The sequence below is a fragment of the Petaurus breviceps genome, unplaced genomic scaffold (assembly GCF_028583685.1).
Source record: "Petaurus breviceps papuanus isolate PSGF00001 unplaced genomic scaffold, PetGlider_PUasm1.0 77, whole genome shotgun sequence".
NCBI classification, from domain to species: Eukaryota; Metazoa; Chordata; class Mammalia; order Diprotodontia; family Petauridae; genus Petaurus; species Petaurus breviceps.
Genome location: NW_027186492.1, coordinates 5,082,942 through 5,102,440, shown reverse-complemented (window position 1 = coordinate 5,102,440; position 19,499 = coordinate 5,082,942). Strand labels below are relative to the sequence as shown.

General features: G+C 41.4%; 1 protein-coding gene across 2 annotated transcripts in view; it reads left to right on the top strand.

Annotated features, from left to right (window-relative positions):
* Positions 1-19,170, top strand: part of PLA2G4D (phospholipase A2 group IVD) — a 52,007-nt gene extending 32,837 nt beyond the window's left edge. Inside the window, exons 14-20 of one of the 2 annotated variants that reach the window (XM_069105820.1) lie at positions 4,336-4,453; positions 5,599-5,736; positions 9,913-10,020; positions 10,262-10,453; positions 10,761-10,927; positions 13,638-13,824; positions 15,760-19,170. In XM_069105820.1, the coding sequence (XP_068961921.1) occupies positions 4,336-4,453; positions 5,599-5,736; positions 9,913-10,020; positions 10,262-10,453; positions 10,761-10,927; positions 13,638-13,824; positions 15,760-15,968 (1,119 nt within the window). In that variant the 3' untranslated portion in view covers positions 15,969-19,170. The remainder of the gene's footprint in view (positions 1-4,335; positions 4,454-5,598; positions 5,737-9,912; positions 10,021-10,261; positions 10,454-10,760; positions 10,928-13,637; positions 13,825-15,759) is intronic. The other variant, XR_011171999.1, reaches the window with a different exon arrangement.
* The last annotated feature ends 329 nt before the right edge of the window (positions 19,171-19,499 follow it).

Below are 19,499 nucleotides of genomic sequence, written 5' to 3'. Positions count from 1 at the left end.
TCGATCTTCATTCAGACTCTATCAGTTCTTTCTTTAGAGATGGATAACATTTTTTGTAATGAATCGTTCAGAATTGTCTTAGATCATTATATTGCGGAGAATAACTAAATCATGCACACTTGATCATTGTACAATATTACTGTTACTGTGTACAATGGTCTCCTGATTCTGCTCACTTCACTTCATGCAAGTCTTTGCAGGTTTTTCTGAATGCCTCCTCCTACTCATCATTTCTTTTTTTTTTTCTTTTTGGAGGGCAATTGGGGATAAGTGACTTGCCCAAGGTCACACAGCTAGTTTTTGTGTTAAGTATATGCGGCTGGATTTGAACTCAGGTCCTCCTGACTCCAGTGTGGGCCAGTGCTCTATTCGCTGGGCCACCTAGCGGCCCCCTCATCGTTTCTTATAGCACAATAGTACTCCATCACAATAAAAGACAAAATTTTAAAGGAACACATCAAGGTAGATGGAGGCACCTACCTTTGAAAATAATGATTAAATTCAACAGATTAAGCAAACTAACAAAACATTTTGATGTGATAAGAAGTGTTCTAAAGAAATCAAAGGCAGTTAATGAGGATAAATACTCACAATAAGAGATCAAAACATCTCCAAGAAAGTCTCTCCCTGAAGTAACAGTGGAATCTCAAAATGAAGTAAAAAAACAGATCCATCAAAAAAAAAAAAGAATCTATCTATGTTAAAGGTCTTTCAACAGATGGAACCCTCGATGCCATAAAAGAATGGTTAGAAGGTAAAGGTCAAGTATAAAATATTCAAATGAGGAGAACACTAAAAGTATTGAAAAGATCAACATTGGGGTGGCCAGGTAGCACAGCGAGAAAAAAAAAAAAAGATCAATATTTGCTCTGTTTGATAGTGTTGAATCTGTTAAGGAATTTATAGAACACTGTAGAAAAATAACAAAAGTATAGAAATGCTGATGCTTTCTAATGGACATTACTTTGCAAAAAAAAATATCATTCAATCAATCAACATTTATTAAGTGCCTATATGTGCCAGGCATTGTGCTAAGCACTGGGGATAGAAAAATAGGCAAAAGACAGTTCCTGCACTCGAGGAGTTTACAATCTAATGGGAGAGACAACACAAGAACAAATATAAGGCAAGATATATACAGGATAAACAGGAAATGATTGATGGAGTGAAGGTATTAGAGAATGAAGAAAGGAAATAAAATAAAGTGGAAGCTAAAGGAAAAGCAAAATTTGGAAGAAGAAAAAACTGAAGCATGTTTAAAATGATAGGTTGAAATCTCTGACTGAAAAGAGAGTTTGGGTGATTTTGATGGCCAAATCTGTAGAGAAATCTCCATCCACCTTTCTTTAATCATGGAGAAATAAAGTGGATAGACTTCATAAGAGCAGCAAAAGTAATCATATTTAAAGGAAAGATAAATGCCCAAAGGACTATAAAACTATGCGTACCTTTTGATCCAGTTATACTGTTACTAGGTCTGTATCTCAAAGAGATCAAAGAAAAAGGAAAAGTATCTATATATGCAGAAATATATAGAATAGTTCTTGTGGTGGCAAAGATTAGAATTCAAGTGGTTGACCATCAATCAGGAAATGACTGAAGAACTTGTTATATGATTGTGATTGAATAGTATTTTGCTATAAGAAATGATGAAGGGGATGAGTTCAGAAAAACTTAGGAAGACTTATATGAACTGATGCAGAGTGAAGTGAGAAGAACCAGTAGAACATTGAACAATAACAGCAATTTTGTAAAAGTCGTCAATTGTGAAAGACTTAGCTACTCTGATTAATACAATGATCCTTGCCAGTTCCAAAGGACTCATCATGAAAAATGCTGTCCACTTCTAGAGAGAGAACAGATGAGCTCTGAGTGCAGATTGAAGCTTTTTTTTTTTTGCTTTGTTTTTCTTGACTTTTTTTTTCCCCCAATATGGCTAATATGGAAATATATTTTGGATGGAAGGGAAGGAGATAATTTGGAACCAAAAATGAAAAAAAAAATTAATGCTAAAAATTTTAAAAGGCAAAAGAAACATTGGATAAAGCCAATGAAGAAAATAATAGAAACTTAATATTAAGAAACAGATGTAGCATGGAAAGTACTAGAAGGAGAAGCAGAGAAAGAAGCTTTGAAAAAAAATTATTGAAGATTCAAAGGGATTCCTAAATAAATTGAAGTCAAAAGGTTGCAAATTTAAAGGAAAATGGAGGAGGTATAAAAATGCCAAGAGTACACCTGAGAAATGAAAAATACCATTTCAGGTAAAGACAACAAAATCTGATAATGATGAAGAACAGGGAAAAGGGTGATGCTGGGTAATCCCTTGGTGGTGGTGGTTGTCCTTTGTTCTTGAAGAGGATCAAAATGACATCACTATGTTAGGGTCAAATTACAGTATGTCCAACTGTGACTGATCAGACCAATATGAGCTCAGAATTCTCTACCACAGGTCAGGCATAAATAATCCATATGAACATTCAGAGTAGAGATGTCTCTACATTTGTGCATCTTAAGTTTCTTTTGAGCTGCTGAAAGATAATCCCTTAAAAGGACATGAAAAGAATCTGAAAAAAGAAGAAGTTGCACCAAAATAATTGAAAGCAGAAAATTAAGTCAGACATCAGGAGTTTGACACAACTTTTTTCTATTCATTTTAAATATGTTTTAAGCTCTTTTGGATTTGGAGGCCTTTAAAAAGAAAACCAAATTAAATCCACTTCAATGTCTGTCTTTAAAAAAATTCAATTCATAGTGGTGTGGCTAACACTTTATTAGGTACAGTGAGGAGAGATGCAGAATAAACACAAGACACAAACTTTACCCTCTAAGAGCTAACCCTCTAGCTGGAAACAAAAGATTAGCATTCATGGAACAATATGAGGCATGAAATGACAGTATGTTCCTGAGTAGTGATATAGTGAGAGATGATTGGACTGGGTTTCAAAGGACTAGAGTCTCTTGAACTCAATTAGAGTTTAGTTGAGTTCATTTTTTGACTAGAACTGGACTGGAGTCTCTTTATCCCAGCTTTTCCGAAAACACTGGAAGAGGAGAACACCAAGAGAAGGGCAACCAGAATGGTGAGGAGTCACAAATTCATTAAACATGGATGGTTAAAGGAACTGAGGGTATTTAGCCTATGGAAGAGAAGTCCCTGGGGGATATAATATAGGATAGCTGTCTTGAGATATTTGAAGGATTATCACATGGAAGAAGGACTAGATCTCTTTGTCTTTATTGGTCCCAGAGGATAGAACTAAGAACAATGGGCGGAAATGATAAAGAAATGAATTTAGGATTGATGCCAGGAAAAGCTTTCTAACAATTGCAGCTATCAAAATTATGGATTGAGCTATCTTGGGAGCTAATGTATTTCCCTCCACTAAAGATCTTCAAACACGGATTAGATGACCGTGTCATCTTGTCAGGGACATAGGAAAGTGGAATCTTGTCTAGGGGTAGGTTGAATGAGATGACCTCTGAGGCCCCTTCCAAGGCTGAGATTTTCTGGTTCTTTGTTATACGTGTTTGGGCAAATCCCTTTACTTCTCTGGGCATCAGGTTCCTTGTCTGTAAAATGAGGGCCTTGCACTAGACCACTGAAACCCCTTCTCGGTCTAAATTTTGATTGTATTTCAAGTGGTGTCATCCTACTGTAAGTTGCTTTGGAGGTTAGGAAGAAGAAGAGTTTAGGAAGCAGTTAGTAGGGGGTGGCTAGGTGGCGCAGTGAATAAAGCGCCGGCCCGGAGTCAGGAGGACCTGAGTTTGGTTCCGGCTTCAGACACTTAACACCCACACAAAAAAACTAGCCATGTAACCTTGGGCAAGTTACTTAACCCCAATTGCCCTCCAAAAGGCAAAAAAAAAAAAGTTACTAAGAAGCAGTTAGTAGGAGCTGAAAAAGCCCTTCCTATTTCAGGATCCCTGAAGGAGGTGAAATTTGAAGGATGAAGAGGATCTGATAAGGGGAATGTATTTAAATCAACAAGTGCAACCCTATCTCCCCACAGAATTTACATTCTAAGTTAGAGGCATTTCCCTAAATATCAGGGGATGAGCAAGAGAGTCCATTTTGAAGTGAGGGATTATAGGTATCTATCATCCCCATTCTATCCTAAGGATTTTGCTATTCAGACTGGGGGAGAGGAAGGATTAATGCAATAGGGAGGGCCCCTCCAACTAGATCCTATTCTCCAGTCTTATCCTCTCCATAGATTGAGAGAAGATCCAAAAAAGGACCCCATCATAGATATGAGTCCAGGGCCTTGTTCTTCCCCTTGTAGGGTTGACTCCCCAGCCATTTTTTCATCTCGGCTACTCTCCATTCCCCAGGTAACCGAGCACAGGTTGTCAGAGCAGAGGGCCTCACTGGAGCAGGGCCAGAATCCGCTTCCACTATACCTTGGTCTAAATGTCAAAGAGAACAACTTGGGGACCCTGGACTTCAAAGGTAAAATACCCCCAATTAACGTCTTTACCTCCCTCCAAGTCCAAGGGGCTGGATCCTCCTCAGCATCAAGTATGAGCTCTATTCCCGTATACACATAATCAATAGTCAGTCAATCATCCAGTGTCTATCAAACATTTATTATATTCTGGGCACTGTCCTAGGTGCTGAGGAGAAATAAAAAGAAAGTCTGTCCTTAGGGAGCTTATATTCTATTGGGAGAGACAATATGCATATAAATTAGTATGTACAGAATAGATATACAATAAATACAGGTTAATTTTGGGAGGGGAACACTGATACTGGGGGGAGAGGATGGGGAGAACAGGGATCAGGAAAGGCTTCATGTAGGAGAAGGTAGCTAAAATTGAAGCTTGAGAAGGAAACAAGGGATTCCAAGAGGTGGAGGTGAGGAGGGAGTGCATCTCAGACATGGAGGATAGTCTGTATATAGGTAGGAGATGGAGTTCTGGAGGTGAGAAATGGCATGAAGGCCATGATGACTGAATCATAAGAATACATGAAACAGAGTAACATATAATAAGGTTATAAAGGTAGATTGGGGTCTGGCTGTGAAGAGTTTCAAATGTCAGATAGAGAAGTTTATATTTGATCTTAGAGGCAATAGGGAGCCACTGAAGTTTATTGATCAGGGGAGTAACACAGTCAGATCTGTGCTTTAGAAAACCACTTTGCCATCTTTGTGGAGGATGGATTGGAGACGGGAGAGACTTGAGGCAGAGAAATCAATTGGGAGACTATTGCAAGAGTTCAGGTGAGAAGTGAGAAGTGTTTGAACTAGGGTGATGGCCACACCCACACCCATACTCACATCCTCCCCCTCCTTGACCACTCCTCTTCCCCCATAACCCATCCACACAAAAACACACACATGCATTCTGCAAGGTAGGCCAATAGATTATAAAACTTTCCATGGGTACAGGAATGTATGAAGGGATAAGATATTTATATTTCTTATTCCCCCTATATGTTGCTTCCCTCTGTCCCATGAGGACAGATCTCTTGTTTTTATTTTTGTCTTCACATTTCCATACCTTGCCATTGTCCAGCCCTGGACAGCACCTCCTTCCTCCCTCCTTCCCCCTCTCCACCTCACCTTCCATATCTGTCCCTCTATCTTTGTACAGAATGGGTAGAGTTCTCCCCCTATGAAATTGGTTTCCTGAAGTATGGAGCCTTCATCCCCTCTGAGCTCTTTGGTTCGCAGTTCTTCATGGGACGGTTGATGAAGAAGCTCCCAGAGTCCAGGATCTGCTTCCTAGAAGGTGAGGGTGCTTGAAAGCTGCATTCAGGACCAGTTAAGCAGGGGATTCATTCCAGGTATAAGGCAGAAAGGTAGCTACTGGTTTTGAATGAAAACACAACTTTTAAAATGCCTCTGGAGAGCAAGTTTCTTTGCTGGGCAGGATGAGGAGGTTGGGGAAGGAGGCTTTCCAAGGATAAGACTAAATAAAGCTAGGCACCTTTCTACTACCCAGCCATGGTCCTAGATGCAGAGAGTGGAAGGGGGTCTCGGATGGAGCCCCTCCTGGCTCTCAAGCCATGACTCTGCTACTATCTACCCTACAATGAACATTCATTAAACCTCTTGTATGCCGAGCATTGCTCAAGATGGTTGGGGAAACCACAAGCTTCTCATCTAGCAGAGTGATAAGACATCGACACAGATATTAAAATATCCAATATTACATGTTAGCTGCATTAAAGATTAACAAAACAGGGGCGGCTAGGTGGCGCAGTGAATAGAGCACCGGTCCTGGAGTCAGGAGGACCTGAGTTCAAATCCAGCCTCAGACACTTAACACAAAAACTATCTGTGTGACCTTGGGCAAGTCACTTAACCCCAACTGCCCTCCAAAAAGATGAACAAAACAGTATGACATGTGGTATCTCAGGGGAAAAGTCATCATGGGTCAGAGGGTTCAGGCTTCCTGAAAGAGGTAGCCTAAGGACTAACATTTATTGATTGTCTCCCTAGTACAGTGGAAAGAGCTCTGAAGTCAGAGATTCTGAGTTCAAATTCTACCTTTGAGGCTTATTAGCTGTGTGATTGTGGGCAAGTCACTCTCTACAGGCATCAGTTTCTTTTTCTGCAAAATGAGGGCTTGAACTCGATGGTTTCTGATGTCCTTTCCAATTCTAAATCTCAGCTCCTATGTGCTGGGCACTGAGATACAAAAGATATTGGACACTTGGACAGAAGGGCTATAAGACATGGCCCTTTATTAAGTGCTTGCTATGCACAAAGCTCTTGAGAGGAGAGACAGTATTTTAAACTCTTTGTTGAATTACTGAATGAATGTACAGAAAAAGTAAACAGGAAATATCCGAGATATTTATGAATGGCATTCACCATAATTGTTTGTTATAGGGGCTCAAAGCAGGCAGAGATCACTCCAGGCTGGAGTCATTGGGGAAAGTCTCAAGGAGTGGGGCCTTCAGTTGGGTCATGAATGGCTAACAACAGGGAAGGTATTCCAGGCAGGAGGTCCTGTGAGCAAAGGGATGGAGGTGGGAATTTGTATGACATGTTCAGGGAATGGTAATAGACCAGACCACTCTGGGTTCCTATAAATATAGAAGAATAGTTCAAATATGTAAGGGAGTAGTGCTTGGGCATAGGGACCAGATTGTGAAAGGCCTTTAATGCCAACCTAAAGAATTTCAGACTTTATCTTGTACCTTTCTCTAAATCTTGGTGGGAATCATGTATATGAAGATTTGCAGTGAATTTAAGTAATCATATACTGCAAGAAAGGAAAAATTTTACTCCTCTCCTGGGACTATTTTAAGGATGAGTCATCATCAGAGAGAACCTAGAGAAGTGGGTAGAGTTGGTGATCTTGAGCCAGGAAAGGTTTGGTCATTCATTAAGCCCAGGACATGCAAGGCACCTATTTTCTATTCCCTAGCCAAAAAACAAAGGAAGTCATTTCATTAATTAATCAATCAATTAGTTCCTTCATTCATTCCATAAATGTTTGTGTTTGTTAAGCCCTTGCCAGGGTTATGCTGGAAAATGTTCAACAATGGACTCTTCCCCAAATGCATACACGGTACACTTTTAAGTTTAATCTGCATTAGCAACATTTTCTCCATCACTTTCTTAAGTCTAGACAATTAGTGAAATAAGAAATTAAGCTCTGATTTGTATTGTTGTGATTTCTGATGTATAAATCAATGCTCACACTGAAAACTTAACAATTGGCTTTCGTGAACTTCAGTATACCACTGGCCCCTACCATATGTAAAGTACTATGCTAAGCCCAGCTATGTGGCACAGTGGGTAGAGCATTGGGCTTAGAGTCAGGAAGACTCATTTTTCTGAATTCAAATCTGACCTCAGATGCTTACTAGCTGTGTGACCCTGGGCAAGTCACTTAACCCTGTTTATCTCAGTTTCCTCATCTGTAAAATGAGCTGGAGAAGGAAATATCAAACCACTCAGTATCTTTGGCAAGAAAACCCTAAAATGGGGTCACAAGGAGTTGGACACAACTGAAATGATTGAACAAAAAGAAGTCCTGTTCTGGTGAATGGGCTGAAAGGAAGGACAGACTTTGATATAGGAAAAGATGAGAAGCCTTGTTTCTGATTGGTCCAGGCAGCAAAACTCATGCTGCAAAACTCCAGAGATGTCTACAGAACATTTAGTGACAACTAAGCTAGGAGTCTCACATATACTAGCAGGAGAGAGAATGGAGCTTTCAAAAGATTGGGCCAGGCTTTGCAACCAGCTAGGGAGTAAGCTTCAAACAAAGCAAACAAGACAGGAAAAAGAGGGGCTAGGGGTAAATAAAGGACTTCCAGGTATATAGGATAATAAAGACCTTTGTAAAGGGTGAAAGCACCAACCACAGGAGTCTGTAGCCCAGGGAAATCTTTATTTTAAATTTTATTGATATATTTTGTTTTCATATCACTCACATTTTCTTTTTTTTAATTAAATCTTATGTTTATTTTTAGTTTTACATCATTCATTTCCACAAGATTTTGAGTTACAAATTTTCTCCCTGTCTTTCCCCTCCGCACCACCCCAAAACAGCAATTCTCATTGTATACCCCCTCCCCCAACCTGCTTTCTTTTATATCTTCCCCCATCCCCCCTCCGACTTTCTGACAGGGCAAGATAGATCTCCATACCCCAGTGCCTGTATATCTTATTTCCCAGTTGCATGTAAAAATAAAAATAATAACAATAATAATTTTTTAAACATTTGATTTTAAAACTTTGAATTCCAGATTCTTTCCCTTCCTCCCTCATCACCCACCCTTACTGGGAAGATAAGCAATTCCATATAGGTTACTTACATTTTCTAAAATGTTTTTTCCCTGTCATACTCCCTTTCCCAAGATATCCTGGGGAATGTCTGTCTTTTTCAGACCCAAGTAAGAAAAAGCTTTCTTCCTCCTCATGGTGGGGATGGGGGGTGGTAGGGTGGATTTGAGATCTATGGATAACTTATGATCAGAAATGTACAACACAGCATGGGGACAAAGGGAAGACTTTTGCTGTTGCTCAGTTTCAGTCATGTCTGACTCTTCATGACCCCATTTGGGGTTTTCTTGGCAAAGATACTGAAGTCATCTGCCATTTCCTTCTCTGGCTCATTTTACAGATGAGGAAACTGAGGCAAACAGGGTTAGGAGACTCGCCCAGATGAATCTTCCTGACTCCAGGCCTAGCATTCTGTCTGCTATGCCATAGGAATCCACAACCAGACAGAAGACAAAGAAAAAGGTTCTGGAGTAACTAAGAACAATGAGGCGTGTTACGTAGATTTCTTAGTCAAATACGGGTTGGGTTAGATGCCCTCTGAGGTTCCTTCCAACTCTGAAATTCTATTGTTCTGGAATCAGAGAACCTGGGTTCAATCCTGCCTTTGATGCTGATTGTCTGGGTGACCTAGGGTTGGTCACAATCTCCTTGGGCCTCGGTTTCCTCTTCTGTAAAATGGGTGTGTGTGTGTGTGTGTGACCAGATGACTTCTGAAGTCCCTTCCAAATCCTATAATCTCGTTTCAAATCTCACTTCTGATATTTGACCCTGGACCTGAGTTTCCTTATCTGTAAAATGAGAGGGTTGGATTAGATGGCCTCTGAGTAGACCTTCCAGAACCTACATCTATGACCCTATGGTCCTATGACTCTCTTAGCTCAAATCAGCAAAGCACCCAGGACCCAAGGACAGCAGTCTAGGCAGAAAGGGAATAGTCAACATCCAGAAAGCCTACCATTTCATCAAAGTGGCAAAGCCCAAAGGAGAGAAATAGAATGGTGGACCTATTACCCATTAGGCCATGAAAGCTTGCTCCTGATGGCCTGGGGTTAGGGGAGGGGGATGGTATTTCCTTGCTTTGGCTGGAAGGACTTGGAGCTTGGAGCCAAGAGCTAACCTTCCTTTCCCCTCTGGGGGTGGGTGGGTCTGGGGCTTCCCTCAGGCCTATGGAGTAACATCTTCTCTGTGAATTTGATGGATGCCTGGTATGACCTCACCAGTTCAGAAGAGACCTGGAAGCAGCATATCCGGGACAAGACCAGAAACATTGGTAGGAAACAAAGATTCCCTTAATATTCCCTTAATGGGAAAGCCTAGGGCTTTGGGTGGGCACTGATAGGATAAACAACCTGTTGGGACATGGTTCTGATGAAACATTGAATGTTGGGTATGGGGCAAGGGAAGGGACGGAATTTGCCAGGTTCACTGAAGCAAAGCTAGGGATTTGGAACTTTGACAAGCCCCAGAAATATAGGATGCATCTTTCTTTCTCTGTGTTTCTCTGGCTACAGAAAAGGAACCCCCTGGCTCCCGGACGACCTCCTGGATCGAGATGTCATGGCTGCGACCCAAAGCTGCTCTCACCCAGGCTCTTCAGGGCCTTTTGACTGGGAGGCCCCTTCATCATCAATGTCATAATTTCCTGAGAGGCCTTCATCTGCACCAGGATTACTGTGGCCAGAGAAATTTCCGCACCTGGGGTGGTGAGGGCATGGCAATTCTCCCACCACCTAAGGAAAGCTGCCAGGCTAGGCTGGAGGCGGCCACAGGCCAAGCTCCCTGTCAGGGTTGGGGGATTCCCACATTACAAAAGTTCTGGGGGCATCTGGCCCCCTGCTTCTAGGTTGTGAGCTTTGGAGTAATACTCAAGGCAAGGAAAGCCCACTTTAGACCAAAGCAAGATGAGGAGGTTGGGGCAGAATTAGGATGAAGCGGGCAGGGAATGGGTCTCTGGGGCAGGCTTGGGTCATGCTTCTTTGTCCCTAACCTTCATTGCCTTCCCCTACTTAGACCGCCACCTAGACTCTGACCCCAGCCAGCTGACCCCTCTGCAATCCCAGCTCTGCCTGGTGGATGCTGCCTATTTCATCAACACAAGCTGCCCGCTCTTGCTGCGGGCAGGCCGGAAGCCAGACCTCATCCTCTCATTTGGCTACTCCCTCAACTCTCCCTTTGAGGTGCCTCCTCCCGGCCCCTACCGCCCATCCAGACACCTTCCCCCATATGCCTCTTGGGGGCCCCAGCCTGTGTTAAGCTTCCCAGGTCAAGTTCTAGCTTCAGCTGAACCACTGACCAAGAACCTGTCCTGTTCTCCTGAACTACTTGATGCTCCAAGAGGAGGAGCCTCTGACGTGAAGTCTTTTGTCAGTGTCCCAGGCTAGGGACTTGGGGGTAGGGTGAGTAGTGAATGCTCAGACACGTAAGAATGGATACGGGCATGGGAGATAGCACCATATAGATTTTTTTTTTTTTTACTTTTTGGAGGGGAGATTGCAAGGCAATTGGGGTTAAGTGACTTGCCCAAGGTCACATGGCTAATAAGTGTTAAGTGTCTGAGGCTGGATTTGAGCTCAGGTCCTCCTGACTCCAGGGCCAATGCTTTATTCACTGTGCCACCTATCTGCCCCACCATATAGATTTTACAGTGATGCCAGACTCAGAAACTGGTCCCCATAGGCAGCATATTGACTTAGAAAACCATGAATTAACATTATCCATGTTGTATTGTATTTTTATTTATTTTGTTAAAACACTTGCCTATTTCATTTTAATCTGGTTTAATCCCAGTTCTTTGGAATTTTACAGGCTTCTTGCCACTACCTCTACCTCTCAGGGTTGTTGTGAGGACCAAATGAGATAATTTTTGTAAAGCACTTAGCACAGGGCTTGGCTATATAATGTTAACTACTACTACTATTATTATTATTATTAAAACTGAGATTCAGACATTTAATAGTTGTGTTACCCTGGGCAAGTCACTTTACCACTGTCTACCTCAGTTTTCCCCACTATAAAATGGGAGATATCTCTCAGGTTTGTTGTGAGATTTCGTTGTTATATTTGACAAATATAATATTTGTCAAACACCTAAGTGTTTTCAAATTATCAAATGAGATAGTATCTGTAAAACACTTAGCAAGTGCCTGGCACATAGTAGGCACTATATAAATGTTGGCAATCATAATTATTATTATTCAAATCCAAATTCAGATGTTTAATAGTTGTGTGACTAAGCAAGTCACTTTACTGCTTGCTGCCTCAGTTTCTCTCCCTGTAAAATGGGGATAACCATAGCAGCTACCTCCCAGGAGTATTGTGAGGATCCAATGAGGTTATACTTGTAAAAAGTGCTTAGTAAAAGTTTCTGGCACATAGTAGGAGCTTATAAATGCTTCTTCCCTTTGCCGTCTCCTTGCCCCTTCCACTGAGGAGGATGGTGGGTGTGGGTGTGGCAAAGCGGCCACACTGGTTGTAAAATCAGAATGGGGATGATTCCTGGCTCTCATACTCACCAGCTTTGTAACATTGGGCAGGTCTTGAAGCCTCTCTAGGCCTCATCCATAAAATAGAGATAGTAGTAGTCATAAAACCTCCTTCCCAAGTTTGCTGTGAGGAAAGTTCCTTATAAAACTTCAAGCTTATAAAAATGTGAGATATTCTCACCTAGCGCTAGAACTGTTAACCAGAACAGGCAACAGATTGTAACAATCAAGCTGAAGTGATCCATCAGAGAGTGAGCAACTGCCCAGACCCCAATACCGTTCTGTTCTGTTCTAAATCGGGCCGCGTTGTATGAAGATATCTGGCATTTATATATGTAGGGATTTAGGGTTTATAAAGCTGGTTAACCAACTTTATGTCATTTAGTCCTTACCATAACCCCGGGATTAGACAATACATGTGATTATGCCCATTTTACAGATCCAGAAGCTTTGGTGCTGCAGAGAAAGTGAAAGATACACTCTCTGCTAAAGAGCTAGTAAATGAGGCAGAATTTGAACACAAGTCTTCTGGGTTCAAATCCAACATTCCTTTCCCAGTTGGACCAAGCCAAAAGAGTTTTTGTCTTTAAACCAAATGAAACAGTTTGAGCTGCAATCTAAAAATGCCTAAACCTAGGCATTTTCTAAAATGGTAGAGCTAAAATGAAATTGGAGTGTCAATTAGCGGCCAAATCCAACCTGAAGTGGGGCTGATAATTCCTGATATGAATCAGAGGATATGGGTTTAAACTCTGCCTTTTATTCCCTGTTTTTATTTATTTATTATAAATTATTACAACAAATTATTTATTATTATAAACTATTAGAATAAATTATTTATTATAAACTTTTACAATAAATTGTTATAAACTATTAGAATAAATTATTTATTATATACTATTATCATAAACTTTTATAATGAATTGTTATTATAAACTATTAGAAAAATTATTATAACATTTTTAATGAATTATTTGTTATAAACTGTTAGAATAAATTACTTATTATTATAAACTTTTATAATAAATTATTTGTTATTGCAAACTATTAGAATAAATGTTTATAATAATTTATTTATTATTATAAACTATTATAACAAATTATTTTTATAACCTTGAAGAATACACTTCCTTTCTCTGGGTCTCAGTTTCCTCATTTGTAAAATGCAAGAATTGGGCTAGATGTCCTATAATATGGTGGGAAGAGCACTGGTTCTGAAACCAGAGAACTTGGGTTCAAATCCTGCCTCTGACACTCCTGGTGTTACCTTGGACAAGTTACTTCATCTCTCTGGGCCTCAGTTTCCTTACTTATAAAATGAGAAGTCTAGACTAGTTGGCCACTGAGGTCTCTTTTAGCTCTGATCCTGTGTCAGTCCTGGCTCCAACCCCACTCTCTCCTCCAGACGCTGGAGCAGATGGAGACGTACTGCCGAGGGCAGGGCATCCCTTTCCCCAGAGTGGAGCTGAGTCAGGAGGAGCGCCTGCAGCCTAAGGAGTGCCATGTCTTCTCCGACCCTGACTGCCCAGAAGCCCCCACTGTGCTACATTTCCCCTTGGTCAACATTTCCTTCAGAGAACACTCAGCCCCTGGTGAGCCCAGCCCCCAAACCTCCCCATCCTGGTCATTCCCAGCCTTGCCTGGCCCTTGACCAGGGAGGCATCTCTCCCCACCCCAGAGCAAGCTGTCCTTTCACGTGGTTAAGTAGAGGAGGCAACCTGCCCTAGAGGACAAAGTGCTAACTTGGAGTCGGGAAGACCTGCTCTACCAGCTGTGTGAGCCTGGGAAAGTTACCTAAGCTCTCTAGGTCTCAGCTTCCTCAGCTCAAACGAAAGGCTTGGCTCCAATCAGGGCTCTTCTAGCTCGAAATCTAGAATTCTCTGAGCTGAATGGAAGAATCTGGTTCAGAAACAAGGGTTGAGACTGTAATATCCTCCCCTGGGGAGAGAGGCTTCATCTGGAAGATGCTAGTTTTTTTTTGTTTTTTTCTTAGGTGGGTTGGGTATGCCCAGCCAGAGGGCAAAGGATTAATCAGCAAGCATTTATTAAGCACCTACTACATACCAAGCAAGATGTGAGGTACTGGGAATGCAAAAGTGAAAGCTGCCCCTGCCCTCAAGAGATTACAATTTAACTGGGGGAGAGAACATGTATGTATCCATGTAGGGACACATGCATGTGTATATACTAATTATCCCACGCATGTGCACACATGTACATGAATGCACACGATTAATAGTTTATGATGCATGTATGTATTCGCATGTGTTCTATATCCACAATATGACAAAATAGCTGTTTATGTGCCCACATTTATTTGCACACACATGTGCACACAATTTATATTTCTGTATATATACATAAATATGTACGCAATGTGTGTGCGTGCACATTTCTACATACCCACATGCATATATACATGTAAATATATATGTATATGTATGTGTTTATCTACATGTGTATATGCATGTATATACTCACACACATGAAATGCCCACAAAATAAGTGTGAGATCATTTGGGAAGGGGGGGCACTGGATTATGGGATCAGAGATTTAGAGCTAGCAGGGGCCTTGGAGACCATGGTGTCTAACTCTCTCGTTTTTCAGAAGAGGAAACTGAGGCACAATGAGATGAAATGGCATATCTAGGATCACACTGCTAATAGCTAGGAGATCAAGAAAGACCTCATGTAAGGGGCGGCTAGGTGGCACAGTGAGTAAAGCGCTGACCCCAGAGTCAGGAGGACCCGAGTTTGGTTCCAGCCTCAGATACTTAACACCCACACAAAAAAACTAGCCGTGTAACCTTGGGCAAGTTACTTAACCCCAATTGCCCTCCAAAAGGCAAAAAAAAAAAAAAAGATCTCATGTAGAAGGGGGCACTAGGGCTAGCCTTGAGGGCAGCCAGGGATCCTGAGAGAGATATGAGAACAGTCAGCAAGGGCGGGCATGGAAATGGGCATGGAGTGCCATGGATGACGTACAGCTTAGACTAGATGGCATTGAACAGGGCCTGAAGTAATAAGACTGGAAAAGGGGGTTGGGTCTGGGTTTTCAATGGGAAACAGAAGAGATTATATTTGGTCCTAGAAGTAATAGGGAGCCACAGGGATTTATTGACTAAGGGAATGAAAAAGTCAGATTTGTCCTTTAGGAAAATCAACTTGACATCTCTGTGAAGGATAGATTCAGCCTACAGAGGGGGAAATTTATGGGATAGTGATGTAACAGCAGTATAGAATCATTATCTTCCTGGACAAAGGAAAGGGGGAAAATGCAAGGGGGTCCTTGAGCGTGCCCATGGTATTAGGCCTGGTTCCTAGAAATCTGTTTCTCTCTTTACTCCTTAGGGTTTTCCTAATTGCATTCCCAGAGGTCTTGTCCCAATTAGTCCCATAGTTTTCCTAATTGGATTCCCGGGGGTTTTATCCTAACTAACTTCCCAGTGCCCAAGAGTAACATGTAGGGGCTTTGGGAAAGGTCCCAGTCCTGCTCCTCATCTCCCCATCTCTCATCCATGCCATAGGGGTCAAGCGCAGCCCTGAAGAGCTTGCAGGAGGCCAAGTCGACCTCACAGGCTACCTGTCTCCATATTCCCTGGCCAACATGACATACAGTGGGGATGATTTTGATCGACTGCTTTACCTCAGTGCCTACAACATTCAGAACAACCAAGGTGAGATCCTAAGAGCCCTGAGAGCTGCACTAAAGCATCGAAAACAGCATCAACCCTGAAGGGGCTGAAGAAGGGACAAACCCAGGATCTCAGAAGGCTAGACTGGCCTTCTATGAAAAAAGCCCTTCAGACTCCATCTCTTCCCCTCAAGTCCCAGTGGCTGGACACATTCAAAGCCCCCATCTGGCCTCGCTTTGACAAAGCCTCCCAGGTCCAGGACATTGTCTAGGCAGCCCAGTAGTTGGTCCATTGGATGGAGAGGCATCTTTACCCGAATCCAAACCAGTCTTTCTTGACCAGACTTGGCATGTGAGTCAGCTGACAAAAAAACATTTCCTTGTCCCTCCTCAAGCAGATCCTCAATCCAGACCAATTTTCTATCTGATCATTTTCATCCCTGTGTGAATTGTATGTGTAGGGGCGTAGCTGGACCTAGAGTCTGACCACGGGAAACACTGGAGTGTTGGTTGGAGAAGACCTGTAACTAGGGCAAGGGGATCAGTGCTTTGCCCCAGGGCAGTGAATTTAAAGGGTACTAAATTTAGAGCAGTGTAGAAACTAGAGTTTCACATCTAGTTAGGTTAATTAGTTAAATAGGAAGTTACCAGAAGGTGTATTGGTATGAACTCTTCTTCCATTTCCACCCTTACCCCCCCTCAAAGCTACCTTATACTGGGGTCTTTGTCCCCCAACAATGGGACAGTGTACTGGCCCTCTGGTCACTTGTGAGTACATTTTTTTCTTCTTGCCCACAGGGTACATTTCTGTAATTATGCATTGTTTATACTTGCCCCAGCTGCATAAATTCTTAATTATGGCTGAGTCAGACACTAGTTGGACAGACACCAGGACTTCACTGAAGATCCTATTAATCAATCAAATATAAAGCATTTATTAACCGCCAGTCACTGAGCTAGGTGTGGGGAATATAAACGCAAAGAATAAAATAACCCTTATCCAAAATGAGATTACATTCTAATGAGGGAGACAAGATGTACATAGGAAAAAGAAGCAGATTTCAGTTTAAGGTAAAGAAAAACATTATTGAGGCCAATCAAGGAATAAGAATTTATTAAGTGCCTACTATGTGCCAGACACTGTGTTAGGGATTGGGGATACAAAGATGAAAAAAAAAAGAATTAGTCCTTGCCCTCAAGGGGTATACATCTTATTGGGGTGAAGGAGGGAAGTCACTAGCTTTGGGAGGAGTCAGGAAGGGGTTCATGCAGAAGATGCTGCTTGATCTGAGTCTTGAATGAAGTGAAGGATTCTGTCCCAAAGTGGAATGGGATGCTTTGGGAAGTGGTGGGATAATCTGAAATCTTCAAATGGAGGCTGGGTGATTATTTATTGGGGATATTGTAGAAGTACCTAGTCTGAGACATCACAAACATAATATCTATAAAATTAAACTTGTTTCTCTCTCTCTCTCTCTCTCTCTCTCTCTCTCTCTCTCTCTCTCTCTCTCTCTCCTCTCTCCCTCTCTCCCTTTCTTTGTCTCCTTCCCTTCCTCTCTTTCTCTTTTTTCTTCCCTCCCCCCTCTCTCTTTTCTCTCTCTCCTCCTCCCTCCCTTCTCCCTCTTTCTCTTTCACTCTCCCTCATTCTGCTTCCCTCCTTCTCTGTCACACATATATACAGCTTCAAATCAGAGATTAGACGACTACTTGTTTTTTTGTTTTGTTTTGTTTTAGTTTTTTTTAAGATTATCAGTTCCAAGTTTTTCTCCCTCCTTCTTTCCCCCCCTCCTTCCTAAGCAATTTGGTATAGGTTATATATATGCAATAGTGTAAAGCATATTTCCATATTAGCCGTGTTGTTAAATAAGAAATGGAACAAAAGGAAAAAACTATGAAAAAATAAAATGAAAATAGTATGCTTTGATCTGCATTCAGACATCAACAATTCTTTCTCTGGATGTGGATAGCATTTTCCATCATGAGTCCCTTGTAATTATCTTGGGTCATTGCATTTACTTCTGAGAAGAGCTAAGTCAATCATAGTTGATCATTTCACAATGTTGCTGTTACTGTGTACCATGTTCTCCTGGTTCTGCTCACTCCACTTTGCTTCAATTCGTGTAAGTCTTTGCAGGTTTTTCTGAAATCCACCTGCTCTAGATGATGACTTGTTAAGGAGTCGAGATGATGCAATGAAAAAGACTGGATTTGGAGTCAAAGGATTTGTGTTCAAATCCTATTTTTACTTATGATCTGTATGACCTTTGAATAAGTCTTCCTGGGCCTTATTTTTCTTACCTGTAAAATGAACAAACCACTTAGAATATGTCTTAGGTCCTTTCCTATATCCTAAATCTATCATTCATCTGTGGAAGAAAGGACTGTTGGTCAGGTACAGGTTGGACCAGATGGTTTCTGAAATCCCTTCTGATCCCAAGATTCCACAATCACCTGTCAGCGATTTTGTAGAAGAGATTCCAACAAGAACCATGCCCCACAAAGCTATTAAACTATGCATACCCTTTGACCTGTTGATTCCATTTTTAAGTCTATATCTCAGAGAGATCAAAGAAGAAAAAAAGGGTCTATATATATATATATAAATATTTATAGCTACTCTTACCTGAGGGGAATCCCATCAATTGAGGAATGGCTGAACAAATTAATGGTATATGAATATTAGGGAATAGTGTAATAAATGATAAAGGGCGTAGTTTCAGACAAATATGGGAAGGCATGTATGAAATGCTGCAAAGTTATGGAAGTAGGACCAGGAGAACAATTTATATGGTAACAATAACGTTGTAACAACAAACAACTTTGAAAGATTTAGGAACTCTCATCAATGTAGTGACCAACCACAGTTCCTGAGGAGTCATTGATGGGGTACCTGGGGTCTAAATCAATTTGTAAAACCAGTTTGTACAATTGTAACTGCAATTGGTATTGTAAAATTGTAATCTGTAAAATCCCTTTCCCAGCCTCAAACTCTGCCTCTTCCCCCTATCCGAACTCTGCCTAGCCAACAACTTGTGACTCCTTTGTTCTTACTTAATCTCTTCATGTCTCCACTGGTCTGGCCCAAATCTCATCTAAACTATCTATGCACTAAAGTCACAAGTTCCTCTCGGGCAGCTCTAACCTTTATCTGAGGTCCCTTCCCTCCATCCGGTCAGCCCTGACAATGGCAGCCCTACCCTTTAAAAGTAAAAGCATGTACCCCTCTCACTCGAAGGTCTCCTAAAGGACTCTTGCCTGCTTCTTATAGAAGCGTAACAATAAACTTCTACAACTCTCACTCCAATTAAGCCTGAGATCTTGAATTCTTTCCAGAAGCTATTGCAGGTTTTCTGGTTTTTAGATAAGATCAGAGTTCCTGCTGAACCTAGAGGGAGCCATCCCTCATCATCATGATGAAGCACACTATTCACTTCCATATAGAAAGGTGAATTCACTGTGCAAATTGAAGCACGTTTTTTGTTTGTTTGTTTGATTTTTGGCCATGGCTAAAACAGGAATTTGTTTTGCTTGACTATACATGTTTGTAATGGGTTTTATTATTCTTGCTTTCTCAATGAAAGGCAAACGTGGGATTAAGGGAATTTCGAGCTGAAAATAAAATTCAAATCTAAT